General features: G+C 41.2%; 1 protein-coding gene and 1 long non-coding RNA gene across 2 annotated transcripts in view; one reads left to right on the forward strand and one right to left on the reverse strand.

Annotated features, from left to right (window-relative positions):
- The first annotated feature begins 2,030 nt into the window (after positions 1–2,030).
- Positions 2,031–14,772, forward strand: part of LOC101158331 — a 135,431-nt gene continuing 122,689 nt past the window's right edge. Inside the window, exons 1-2 of the mRNA XM_023957940.1 lie at positions 2,031–2,129; positions 2,207–2,505. Of these exons, the coding sequence (XP_023813708.1) occupies positions 2,063–2,129; positions 2,207–2,505 (366 nt within the window). The 5' untranslated portion in view covers positions 2,031–2,062. The remainder of the gene's footprint in view (positions 2,130–2,206; positions 2,506–14,772) is intronic.
- LOC111947767 lies at positions 3,593–6,193 on the reverse strand. The gene is made up of 4 exons (XR_002873695.1): positions 5,890–6,193; positions 4,708–4,782; positions 4,345–4,398; positions 3,593–4,267 (listed from the first exon to the last, which is right to left on the reverse strand). It is a non-coding gene; the product is annotated as an uncharacterized LOC111947767 (long non-coding RNA).

Below are 14,772 nucleotides of genomic sequence, written 5' to 3' on the forward strand. Positions count from 1 at the left end.
GACTGATGGCAGCTATGCAACAGGCTGGATCAGACAGCGAGAAGGAAAACCAATGTATTGGATTTTTTATCAATGGGGTGGTGGGAGCTTCTATCAATATGATGCTCTGAAAAACAAGTTCAGCCACAGCAGAGACACTTCTGCAGGAACAGTGACAATAACAGGACAGAATCTGCAGCCTGAAGACACAGCTGTGTATTACTGTGTGAGACGCCCCACAGTGATACAAACAAACACAAACCTGGACAAAAACTCAGCAGCTATAAAAACCAAACAAGTTGTGTTTGTGAACAATAATTTAATAGATATTTGTTATTGCTTTAAAAAAATACAGATAGAATTAATAAATGTTTTATGTTCAATAAAAGCAAAGATGTTTTGTACAAAAAGAAAAATAAATCCAGAATGAAAAAGTAAACAATACATACAAGTAATTTTAATCTTTTTAACACGATAAATTTTGTTTTGTACAGTACATCATCATTGGCTATTAAAAGTTTTTTTCACCATCAGTTTCATTTCCTGTTATAAGTTTTTGCATTGAAGCTTTTAAACGGAGGAAAACCTAAGAAGATTTACAAGTAGTTAGTTTTTACCATGAATATTAATAAAGACAGACAGAAAACAAGAGTAGGTTAAATGCTAATAACTAATACATAGAAACAAGTTTTTCAAAGAACAAATTGATCTTGACACATTCTTGAATCCCAAAAGGTGACACACAGGTAAACATTATTTTGTACCGGCAGAAATATTTTCTTACCAACAGCTAAGGGTTTGGTCTACAGGACAGCACAGAAACACTCATCCTGCCGACACAGGAGCAAAGCCTGAGCACCAGAGGAATAGAGATCCAGATCTACCACACCAGATAAGACCCAAAGTGTAGGCTGTGTAAAGAGAAAACTAAACCAATCCAACACAAAACTGCAGGGTGTAAGATGCTGGCAGAGAAAGCATATGGAGCTTCCCAACAAAGTGACTGGAATAGTATATAGAAACATGTGTGCAGAATATGAACTGGAAACCCCAAGATCAAAGTGGGAAACACCTCCTAAAGTGGTGGAGAATGAGAGAGCAAAGATCCTTCCAGTCACAGACTGCATGGTAATGGTGAACCAGCAGACATTTTAGCGGTGGATAAAGAACAGAGGAAAGCCGTTGTGGATGATGTGGTAATAACAAATCAATTCAATTCAATTATTTTTTTATAGTCCAATATGACAACACAGTTGTCTCAACATGCTTCAGGTATAAAATAAAACAGCTGATTACTTAAGCAATCTAAACAGACAAAGCTAAACTGGGCATCGCTGCCCTAAAACCCTCCTTCTTGGTAAGAAATGACTCCTAAAAAAACAGATTTTAAAAAAAGAAATAACCTCAGGGATGTCGACAAGGAGGGCTCCTCTTCCAGGATGGACAGGTGAAGTTACCAAGAGATGGTAAAATCAGGAAGAAGGAACATGAGAAACTGCAGAAAAAAAGGGCCTCAGGGAAGAACTGGTGTCAAATGTTGTCTTTCTTCTATTAAAAGCAACAATTGTTTTTTTTTTAAAAAAGTTATTTTTACATGTCTTTAAATTTCATAAAATAATTAATTTGGCTTCCTGCAGCCAACTAATAAACAGTGTTGTGGGTAATGAATCACAAAGCAATGAATCACTGTAATAGTATTACTTTTGTCGGTAACGAATTACAGTTCAGATTAAATAAACAAAACAAAGGAATTTGTGTAATATATGGAATATTGAATGTTTTGAGTACAGTAAAATATCTTTTAAAATGACAAATGTGTAAAAAATTAAATAAAATAATGTTTATATATGATTTATAAAAACATATTGTGGGTGTTAACAATACCAGACAAATTCCTAGAATAACTTTTTATCATGAAGTTTTTTTTTGAGAAAGTTGTGATCTGAAATAAGAGAAATCATTTGAGCTCATCAGAATATTTTAAGGAGGAGTTTATGCAAACGGACATTTTCAGTTTCTTCTTATATAAAGCAAAGTTCAGTGATTCAATCTGACAAAGAAGCTGCAGACAGAACAAAGACAAATGACTTCAACAATGATCAGACCTGTTTGTTTGCTTGTTTTTCTCTTTTTCTTTTGTGTCTTACCTGGTAAGAAATTGTGCTGAACAAGCAAAATGGTAGAAAGGTCTTCTAACTGCATTAATGTGCTGCTTGTTGCTCTGCAGGTATCAGGGGTCAAACACTTACTGAATCTGAATCAGTGGTTAAAAGACCTGGAGAACCCCACAAACTGACTTGTACATATTCAGGTTTTAGTGGCACTCCCGATATAGCTTGGATCAGACAGCCTGCAGGAAAAGGACTGGAATGGATTGCTTATATCAGCTCTGGCAGCAGCATCTACTACTCAGAGTCAGTGAAAAACCGCTTCACCATCTCCAGAGACAACAGCAGAAAGCAGGTGTATCTGCAGATGAACAGTCTGAGAGCTGAGGATTCTGCTGTTTATTACTGCGCTAGAGACACACAGTGACTCAAGAGACAGAAACTCTGTACAAAAACACCACATGGAGTTCAGTTCAATTGGATTTATCCTTTTCCGTTTTTTTAGAGTGATATCAGTTCTAAACGAGAGCAAACTTTTATATTTCATTTTATTATTCACCATGATATGTATTTTATTATATTATATTATATACAATTTTACTTCACAATATACTTTCTGTGTGGATTTATTTACATGAAACATTTTACAGCAAAAACTGGAGAGTTGAAATATCGGGGTTAAACAAACCAAAGTTTATTACCACTCTTAAAGTGTTATTTTAACACATTGCGATTCAAATGGTGTTTAGTTGGAGTCATGTATCAGAGTTTGCCAAACCAAGCTCATTAACACTGCAGAGAGTTCCTGTTTGCGCCTCAACACCATTAAGGCCCCTGGGCTTCCGCCTAGTAAAACCTGTGCAAAGAAAGTACAAGGTGCTGAGAATTTTCCTTGTGAAGATGAAGTAATTATTGTTGTTAACAAGGGTTTTAACGTCTTCAAAGAACGTTAATGCCGCAGGGACATTGATGCATTTTGGACATGCGACCGGTACAGACTGGATACCTACACCTGCCTTTCATTGCAACTGTGATCAGATTTGTTGAAGAATACACTGAAAAAAAAGACCTGTTGGATTGACATAAAAAAATCATGGACAGCGGTTGCGCGCAAAAAAATCATGTTGAACCAATATAATTATTGCTCATAATAAAATCATGTTCTACTGTAATGAATGCTTCTTTGTTTCTGCACCTAATAATTTTACATAAACAAACAAGATTTTATTATGTCATTTACCATAATTTTTTCAAACATTTAAAACGCTATTATTTGTTTGAAATCACCTACATAGTTCATTTAATTTATAAATTATTTTAATAAAATTTAAATAGAAAAATAAAATTGCAATTGCAGATTATTATTTAAAGCAAATACTTTCTTGTGCATTATGAAAATCCAATGAACATATGACACTGAACACAAATTTCAGATTTAACTTTTTTATTATCTAAACTTGAAAAATATGTTTACAGTGTAGCATAAAATGACAAATCACAATAAATTGGGCTTGCCATTTTTATTAAACAGAAGATAACAGAGCCAAAGCAAACAGCTGGAATCCCTTCTTAGGAAAAAGTTAAACTATTTAAAGGTAATTTTATTCAAAGAGTCGGATCTTTAAGCCTGAAACCTTAGACACCACTTTGCCTTACAACTCTAATACAGTTTTTTTTTGGATTACCTCAAAGGTGTGTGACGGAATGTCCAAGGGAGAGAACCCAAGAGCAGGAAGAACGACCCAAATCCAATAGTTCACTCGAAGGGGCTTTAATGCCAGAGAACCATAACGCCAGAGCGTAGAACGAAGATGCTCCGACACAGAAACAAGATCAGACACTGCATAAATAGACAAACCAATCAACATAATACACAACACCTGTGACCAGCGGGAGAGCTCAAGAAGGGAAGGGCCTCCAGGAGATCATAGCAGGAGCAAAGCCACGGGCCCCATGACAAGGTGTTTCTGAGATGAGGATGGTAATCAGATTTGTGCTGTAAATAAGGCCAAAAAAGCCTTGGCATCTGCCACTCAGACACTTGGTGGGACGACCACCACAGCCTGGGAGATGTGGACCACGAGAATGTCCTCTTCCTCACCACTGCCAGTTTCCATTAGGAGGGAAATTCCCCCCGTGGTGTCCTCGATTGCCTCCTGGATTGCTGCATGGTCTTCATTCTGAAGAACACAGAAGATATTTGTGTGCACAGTTCACATTTGAAGTTTAGTTAAAGCGTCTAGATTACACAACTCACCTATACTTTGAATAAACCCCTGAACTTGCTTATATTGGCGAGAAGTTCAGCAGTCTGAAATACAAAGAGTCAAAAAATTTTAAATTCACATGAAAACTTTGGAAAAATACAATTCTTACTCTTGGCTCATCAATAAATGTTATAGTTACTGTGTTAACAAAATCATTATATCCTTAGTGTCATGTTAACAGAGGTAGTGGGATAACTGATCAACCATCAATTTCATTATTTATTATGTATGTATCTCTCTGCATAAAAGGTGCGTGTAAAGAGTAGGGCTGGCAATCTTGGTTACCTCCCGATTCGATGACAATCCAGGAGACAATAATTCCAATAATATATAGTAAATGCATGGTGACCCACCTGACTCAGTGAAGACTGGAGCATGGACCCCAGCATGATCAGGGAGGAGCAGTTGGAAGTGTTGTGTGATGAGCTCTGTAATCAGGACGGAGGTTTATTAGTTAAATTTCAAATATATATAGAGAGTGAGACTTCCACAGCTTTGTTGTATCATTTTAATAACTAAACATGCATTGGTTTGAAATAAATAGCTGCAAAAATATTCTGAAGAAATTAGACCAGAAAGAACATTAGACACCTCCTCCCCCCACAGGATTCAAACCAGGCTTATGAGAACCCGCGAATTTTGAAATGGAAACTGCAAAACTAAACTAGCAGATCGGGAGTGGATAATCCCCCCCACCCATAAAGGATTCCCATATTAATTTATCACAAATGGGAGGAATATGTGAAGTAGGATTACAGACATTATTATAAGGCTGTAAACTTTTTACTACATATTATACACTTGTTCCAAAAGGACATGAATATTTTCACTCAATTAAACTCTCAAAGCTAAAATAAAAAATATGTTCAGCATCATAGAATGAAAACAAAGCTCTGATTGAAACCAAAGATTTATGTAAACTGGACACACCAAACGCATTCTGTGCACGAGACGCGCACGGAGAATGATTGACAGCTGACTGAGACAGAAGTGCGGTGCTGTTTGCTGGTCAAATAATGCTGTCCTTAAACTAGCTCATGGTGGAACGGTATGGAAAAACTAAATAATGACAATAGTAATGATAGCTTCTCACATTTTCCTTCAATTTCGGTCTCCACAACGCAGAATATAGCAAAAAGAAATCCACTTAGTGACGATGAAAATTCCCCTGGCAGAGTTTCTGCCTGTGGAAAAAAAAAAAGCCGTGCCCACAAGCGCCCACTGCCCTCTGTCAAAAGCGAATTCCTACGGCATAACTACTCACCACTCTTCCCCGTACATCATTTGAAATCACCGCGTTTACAGCTGAATCTGCCTGCGACGTGAAAGTACAATTTACCGCGCACACACACCTCCCCCTACCTGCCGTCCGAGGGCTGCGGCCAGCAGGGACAAAAGTGGCGCGCAGAGCCTTAACTTTGATAACTACGACAAAAGTGGATTACAAAGCTCTTCCCCGTGGAAAAAAATAACACTAATGATACATTTACGCCTTCCACTTTCTTAAATTAATTTGTTAGAGTAAATTAACTTACCTTTTTTAAGTTCCTCCAGCCAGAGCAGGTGCTTGTAGCTTCTCTAAAATGGCTGACTGCAAAGTTTCCCCTCCTGGAATTCTTCTTCACCGATGGGGTTTACTGATCCAAAATTAAGGGGCAAAGGATCAAGCATAACTATTTCATGTTTTGTCAACATGATTTAAATATATAAAAGTAACACAGCAAGAAATGATGTGTGATTTTCAAGATTATATTATGTTTCGAAGGTAAACATAATTTGTTCATATTAAACAAACATGTTTACTATTTGTAAATTGAACAACCCCACTTTTCCCGTTTTTTCAGTGTAGAGGAATGCATGAATAATGGATGTAATGCCTCCGCGTCCCCCCCAGGGAGGCACACCCTATAGTTTCAGGACATACAAAGTGAATGATCCTTTATTTAATTGATTTATACTTTTTATAAAGGATCATTCACCCCCTCTGCCTCGCCAGACAGCGCGGCCTCTCGGCTGTCCTCCGGGCCCGCCTCACAAGGCAGCGCGGTCTCTTGGACGCCCTCTCACCTCGCTGGACTTCGTGGCATCCCGACCATCCTCCAAACGCTTCTTATCTGCCCCGCCAGTGTGCCAAGCCTCCATGGACTCCGTTACCCATAGAAGGTCTTCCTCTGGGTCCCCTCCTCCCTTCCTTGGGTTGACTTTCTGGAATCTCAGAGTGGTTCCTTTAGGTGGGTTACTGTCATGGTTTGGGTTTTTGCCTTAGTTTTTGCTTCCATTTTGTTTCTGTCATTATGAGTTCTGCTTCCTGTTTTTTTTAAAGCTTTTCTTCATGTCATGGTTTTGAGTTTTACTTCCCTGGTCCCTGACCATTTTGACCTGTGTCTGGTCAGTCCTGTTTGAATATAAGTCTTGTCTCTGCCTTCCTCTGTGCTGGTCCATACTGTCTTCTGCCCCCGTTACCTCTTTGCCTGGTTAGCCCACAGTTTGTTTTGTTTTGTTATCCCTACTCAGCAGCGCTTTTTATTCATGAGAAATAAACCCCTTTGCCTTTGAACCGTATGACTCCCGTCTCTGCATTTTGGGTTCTTCATCAAGCCTTGTACCTGATAGTAGGGGTTAAATCTTTTTCGACTTTAATCTCGACATTTCAACTTTTTTTCCTGTGAGGAACAAAAAAAATAAATTCCGTCGTACATCTGTGCTGTGCTGCTGAAGGTATTTTTCAGTGTTGTCAGTGTCACTTTGCAACAAAATACATGGCAAAAATATATTTTTACATGTGGGACACAATTTTAAGTCTAAAGACTCCATTTTCTGCTTGTAATAGTTGGAAGTCACATGATCTAGATGACCCGTGAAACTAAACTGGTGAACACTGTTTTATTTTACTCCTATGTGTTTTAAAAATGCATTTTACAAGCAAAATGCATACATTTATATTTTATGTGTTATTTAGATCTATGGACAATGATTTAAGCTAGCATTTATCAATAAGTTTATATTTATGCATCGTTTAGGACTGAAAGACATGGGCTGTCACTTTATTTTTTTAGTTTTGGAAAGTTACTTAAATTGAATTTTATAAAGCAACCTTGCCTTAATCAATCCCTACAACACATTGTAAAGGTAACTAAATATTAGAATCTAACTCTGGTAGGTCTATCGGTGTTGCTCTTTAGCTTCAGATTGTCTCGGCTGGTAAACCGTGAGTTAAGGAGGTAAGTCTTGATTGTCATGTTAGCAGTGCCAACATGGCCACCCGCTTTTATTTTTCTCTTTTTATTTCTTGTTCTTTTATGGAAGGCTCATCCTAACATATACCAGACTAGGTGTTTACATAGTTGAATGTGTATATTACATGGCTCACACACTACATTCTGGAATCCACGACATGCGTTTTAAATGTTTCAATACTCTGTAGTGTATAGTGTATGGTTGATATCGGTTTATTGTGTTCAAATGACTTTTTAATTTTACCTTGAAATGTTTAAGTTGTATCCTATTAAATGCTTATTATTGGTACTGTCATTATGTTTCCTCTTTTTTGTATGGCTCAGTAAATTACTGCTTCACGTTGTCTACCGTCAACAGCAGAAATATGTAAAGGTGGATGATGTTGAAGGACAGTTTGGTTTCAATGCAATTTCATGAAAAAAAGGTTTTTAAACTTTCGATTGATTGAATTTATTTTGTGTAAGTGGTTTAATCCAAATTAGTTTAATCATTTGTGAAGTGAGAATAATGCTGGCTTAAAAAGGTGCTCTCCGATATGTCATCTTTTCCAGTCATGGAGAGGTTTTGCCTGCCCCCTGACGCAAAAGTAGTATAAAAAGATGCAACAGGGACAAAAGTTGACAAATACATTTTCCATGACCTTGTCAGCCAAGGCAGCATAGTTTTAACAGTTTTCCCAAGTGCTCGTGAGAAATGTAAAAGGGTCAGTCAGGAAGCGATTCAGTGTCAAATGGTGGAACCTGTATTTTTTCCCCTCAAATCTATCAGTCTAAAGAACAAAACATTTGTAGTATAATGTGGAACAACTTTTAGAATACAACAGCAATGCAAATAAGTTTGGTGTTTGTGAACAAAGGTGTCTATATTTTTTATTTCTGGAACTATTTTTTTTGTCCTAGAGTTTACTGATTGCTCCTTGTCCTCTCCATCTAAATGGTCTGACTCGAGCTTTAGTTCAAGTGCAATTGCATCAACTACACCTCTAAATGAGATCCCGAGGATAAAAATCAAGAGTCGAAGGAAAAATCAATGCAGTTTCTGCAAATAAGGTTGCAACAAAGCTCAATTATTGTTAACATTTGTTATTTCCCCCCTAATTACAATATTTGTCTTCCCTAACCCTTGTGCTATCCTAGGCACTTTACCGTTGGGAGTTGGGTCATCTAGACCCACTAGACAGTACTCTGAACCTTTTTTCTTCAATGATTTGTGATCTTCACTTGTGTCCATGGATTACATGAAATCTTTCCACCTTTATCCACCTTTATCATGGTAGGGAGAACACGTCAATGTAAGGGTGGGGTCATCTAAGATAGCACAAGGGTTAAATTGATCGAAGCTGTACTTGGAATAACTTCAGGTGGTGAGGAGATCCTTGAAGAATATCACACATCACAGGCCCTTATAGATTCTACCAGAAGACAGCTGGTCAATATAATAGTGGCCCACATGATTGATATACACGGGTGCCAAGTTTGTGTATACTACAAAAAAACAATAATTGAAATTGTTTAGCTATTATATTAGTAATCCTGATTGAATCTCGTCCCAGACATCTCCCCACCAAAGCTGTTAGAAAAGAATATGTTTTTGGGATCATGACACCTTTTCCATCCCTTAAAGACCCATACTCTGACAAAGGCTACGTATGTATAATCATTATTGTTTGTCGAGATAGTATTTATCTTTTGTATTGTTGGGTTCTGGGTGGACATTTGAATTTCTGATATTCATACAACACATTAAGTGTTAATGTATTTCCATTTCAGGAACACCTCCGTAATGCTGCAAGCAATACAGGATACATTTCTTGGCGACTTAAGACAATCCAGAGAAAGATTCAACAAGAATCTACACCTTTAAATAGCTTCACTGGTCTTTCTCAAGGAGGAGGTAATATATATGCAAACTGGTTACCATAAGAGCTAGCGTAGTAGAAGAGAACAAAGAGAGGTTTAGGTTTGGATGCTGTCACCTCTTTCACAGAAGTATTTTGTATGTCTGACATAAAGAAACAACCTTCTACTAACTAGATTTGTTAAATATATTATTGCACTTGCTGTAATTAGATTATTATTTTTCATTTTTCTATCTGATCAGCAACTAGGGCTTCATTTCTTTAAAGTGTGCATGTTCTTTTATTGAGGGGGGCCTAAATTCCAGAGATCTGTTGTAGTTGAGGAGCAGCTGAATGAAGATGGTTGTCAGGAGTCAATGTATTTGCTCAACCATGTGTGATGAGTGTGATGAATAGGAGACGCCCACCAATTAGGAGGCTGTATATGACATACCCGAGTTAATCGGGAGATTGTGATTTAAAAGCCCTCCTACTCCCCTTTCTGATCTGACCTCTTGTGTTTGCAATACATTGAGTCATCAGGAAGTGGGAACGGGAGTTGGCAGCCAGGTGAGCCAGGCTTTCAATGCTCAGATCGGGACAGGGAGTGGGAACTTACGAGTAGACTAGTTCACATTTCCCTGTACACAAGCAGTTGACTGGGGTTTTGCACATGTACGGCGTGGCGACTAGGGATGTTAAAAAAAATCGATTCGGTAATATATCGCGGTAGTTCATTTGGCGATACTTGCATCGATTCAAAATGTGTCAGGACGATATTTATTTAATTATTTCTGAGCATCTTGCAGTGTCTGTCTCTTGTTTTCCACTTCAACCTCCGACCACTAGTTGGCAGCAGAGCACACAGAGCCTCTTTGAGCAGCTCTCGTCGTCGGCATGCCCGTCTCGAGAGACAATGGTGTAGCTCCTTGTTGAATCTACCTGCACCGCCGGGAATGGCTGTGCAGTCCGATTCTGGAATGGTAGTCCCTGCCACACTTGGTACGGGTGAAGGATGATGGCTCTTGCAGCTGCTGCTGCTTCCTCCTGGTTCTTTTCTGTACAGCATTCTTGTTCCGCTTGGTCTCTGCATCTGTTGTATCCTGCCTGACTGCAAGTCTCCAGATTGGACAACGTATGCTTGACTTTCCCATTTGTTGGGGTTAATGGAGCACCGCCTCATGTCCTTCTTGCAGACGTCTTTGAAGCGCAGTTTTGGACGCCCTCTTGTTCTATAGCCTTTAACTAGTTCGCCGTAGAGGAGGTCTTTAGGAATGCGGCCTGCATCCATTTTCATGACATAGCCAAGTCACCTCAGACATCTCTCACTCAGTGCTGCGTGCATGCTGTTTATGTTGGCTCGTTCCAGCAAAACTCCTTGCAGGCGACTGACAAGCTGCTGAAGGCCGCCTTCAGTGTGTGATGTTAAGGCTGCGTCATCAGTAAAGAGCAACTCACGGATGAGTACTTCTGTGACTTTAGTCTTGGCACGAAGACGGGCTAAACTATAGAGCTTGCCTTCTGACCTGGTGTGGATGAAGACACTCTTGCTACAATCCTTGAAGGCATGTTGAAGGAGCATGGAGAAGAAGATGCCGAAAAGTGTAGGCTTAAGGACACAGCCCTGCTTTACTTACAGGGAAGGCCTCAGATGTTGCACCACTGTAGCAGACCGTGCTGTGCATGTTCTCGTGGAAGGACATGACCACTGCAAACAGGTTGGGGGGCAACCCCGAGCAGCTCTAAACCACAGAAAACAACAGGAACACCTCGACAAGAGGCAGCTTTTTCGTTGTTATAAGACACGAACTACTTAGTTTTTACTTGGGATGGTAACCGAACTGATACTCTGAGCTATGTTGCTGCCATTAACATAAAAAAACGCAGATTGCAGTGCTTTTTTGACTGCAGCTGCACAGCAGCCAAAATGCTATCGGCAAAGCAGGCCAAAATTCTGCAGAATCTCCAAGCAATAGATTCTAGTTAAATTACCCGACAGATCAGACTGATGTGTACAATGCTCTGAAAAAAGGCCAACATCGTGGTGATGACTGTTACTAGTATACTCCGTGTGTGAGAAATCAGGGATGCAACGGTGTGCTCTCCTTCACCCTGCCATCCTATCTCATCATCACACTTTATTTTTTCTGGAAAGAATTTGTGTTTTTTTTACCCCCTTTATTTTTGAAGCATCATTCAGGCTCCTGAACTGTTTAAAAGTACTGGAGAAGCTACATTAAGCAATATTGAAAACAAACAGCACTTTATTAACTTAATCATACTTTTAGAACCTTATTGTTATGGCACATTCATTCCATTTTATTTTTTATACTGAAATATATTTTGTTGTGGAAATCAGACAATGTTGACTGTTCCCTTTCTATATTATAAGTTACCAAAATAAAAGCACTATGGATTTGCCTAGGTAAAAGCAACTTATATATGAAATACAGTTGCAGAGCTTAACACTGTGGTCATTAAATAAACTGAATGTGACAATTCTATTACAATGGAAGACTTATTAAAATTCAGGTAGAGTTTTTTCTAAGTCATACTTTATAAAAAAAAGAAAGAAAATGTGTTCCGGTACAATATCTTGATACGTATCGTATCCTGGGGCGCCCATCGGGATACATATTGTATCGTCAGACTCTTACATATACACACCCCTAGTGGCGACAGTAGGCTGCAAGCATGTCGTGGACTGTTGCACCTAGATCCGGGCAGCTGGCTGGCCGACAGATGGACAACCGCTGCGGTATGGGGTGTTGTACTTTAAGGTCATAAATGAAAATGCAAAATGTTTATTTGCATTGGAAAATGCACGGGTTATCCGAAAATCCTCATTCTCATCCTCAATCCTATTCTCTCAGAGCTCTTCTCTGCTCTCTAGCTAACACAGCTCCGCGGTCTGTGCTTACAGATCCAGTCTGTCGTCACATCTGTTTTCTTTTCACGCCATTACTGTGGCAGCTCCCGAGAGGCGAGCTGGCCAGACAGTGGCCTGAAAGCAGCGCCAGCCTGCCCCGGGCCCCGGGGAAGACCCAGGACACGCTGGAGAGACTGTGTCTCTCGGCTGGCCTGGGAACGCCTTGGGGTCCCCCCAGAGTAGCTGGAGGAAGTGGCTGGGGCGAGGGAAGTCTGGGCATCTCTGCTTAGACTGCTGCCCCCGCGACCCGGTCCCGGATAAGCGGAGAAAGATGGATGGATGGGTTCTGAAAAAAGCCATAAAATTATAGTAATACACAACATGATTACATTTAATATTTTAAAAGGCTGTTTAAAATAATGGACAGGTTTTTAAAATAAAATGAAACATATTGAGTAATATAATGGCTAATCTGTGTACAGGTTTTTCCCAATTTCATGATCTTTTTATATATTTATGATAGATTTATTGGTTGATTGTGTATTTGCAGAGGGTCATATTTCTTTATTTATTTATGTCAATTATAATTAACAGTTTGGGACTCCATAGGATACAGGCTGGGGTTTGATCAAGGTTTTTGGTACACAAAGATAATTAAACATTAAGGTTTATTAAAAAAAAAAGTATTTTCCAAAAGCTTCTTCGAGTTAAATATATCCTGCTTACTAGGCAGTGGCCCCCCCTCCTATGGTTGCCGTATGGAGTGGGCCCCCCCTCTTTCGGTTTTATTTGCACCTTAGACATGTAGGGCCCTTGGTAGGGGGGGGGGGGTGCTTGGACATCACTGCCAGCAAGCAGCAGATGTCCTCCTAGCACCCTACCCGCCAATTTTAACCGCACCTTAGACATTTAGGGCCCCTTGGTGGGGAGGGTGAGGGGACATCACTGTGAGTAATCAGGAGATGTCCCCTTAGTGCCCTACCCGCCAATTTTAACTGCACCCCCCTTAGTACACACACCCCTCCCCCCTCAATATATACATCCCAACATAAACACACACAAATGCACACACACACCCTCTTAAACACACATACACGCACACACATTTTGCAAGGAAGGTGGGACCTAGGACCATCTGTCCCCTGCCTCTTCCCTGGTGGGGGGTACGGGCCCCTTTGCAACGGCAGCCGTGTCCCCGGGGTGCCGGCTTCCTGGGCCCGGCGGTGCTCTCTCCGCGCGGTGGGGGGGTTCACATTACATCTGAGCCAGGGGTGTTGATGTCCCTGGGGGGTGGGTTCTGGTCCTTGCTCCTGAGCGCTGGGCCCCGCCAAATTTCCAACTGTGGCCGAGCCTGGTCGGGCCATATTTACAACACCCCTTGTGGGCCCTCTTTTTTTCCCCGGGGTTCCCCCCTCCTGGGCGGGGGCGGCGGGCCCCTGCCTTGCTCCTCCCTGGACCAACCATGGGCCGGGCGGATGGCTGCCTGGAGTGCGGAGCGGGTCTCCCTTGGGGGGTCCTGGCTCGTACCTGGGGTTGGGGCGGGGGGATACCCAGAACTCCTGGGTGGTGGTGGGGTGCTCGTCTGGGGCTGTGGGCGTCCTTCTCTGGTGGGGCCCTGCGTTGGGTTCTCCCGGCGCGGCGGGGGGGCTGTTCTCCTGGTTGGGCTGGGGCAGCCATCTCTTTCTCTCCGTGCCTCCCTGCTCTCTGGCTCTGGGGGCCTTGCGGCGGTCCTGCTGGCCCTGGCCTGGGTGGCGGGCTTGGTCGCCCGGGCGGCGGTTGTTCCCTGCCGGTTTCCGTGTGGCGTTGGGGGGATTCCGGCTGCCGCTGCTGCTGCGGTGGGGTCTTGGGGTGGGGATGGCTGGGCGCTCTCCCTCCTTCTTTACACATTCCACCATCCATTTTATAAGAACATGAGCACTCACCTGAGCACGGGTGTTGGCTCACCTTTGCACTGGCGGTTTGCGTGACTGAATGACTGAAATGTTTCACACTAGTTGGTTTTAAGGCATAAGTATGCGTGTGAGCACTATCTGTTTTGTGTACATGTCGACAGATGGACATTTTTGCAGTTAGCAGGTGTGTTTGACACTTGGGTGTGTGTGTGGACAGGCTCCGCCCTTTTTGTACTGCATTTGAGCCTTACCATGGTGATTAACAACCAGTAAACTTGTTGCTTTATTCTGCTTCATGGTCTTATCCCCCTTCCCCTCCTACTATCACCCTCCTTCCCCCCCTCTCTCTAACGTCCCTCTCTCTTCTTCCCCTCTTTCCTTTTCCGTCCGGTCCAACACCAAAGATCTTCAAACATGTTTGAAATTAATAAAGTTTGGCCTCAATTACAAAAGGGGTTTATTCAGACATACCTTTGGTTTGTCTGAAGATTAATAACCCCTCTTGTTAAAGTAAAATATGTACAACACAAGAGGCCCTCAGCTCTCATCTGTCTGCCCAGCTGTTGGACAGGACAAGTTAGAA

Source organism: Oryzias latipes, chromosome 8, assembly GCF_002234675.1.
Source record: "Oryzias latipes chromosome 8, ASM223467v1".
NCBI lineage: Eukaryota > Metazoa > Chordata > Actinopteri > Beloniformes > Adrianichthyidae > Oryzias > Oryzias latipes.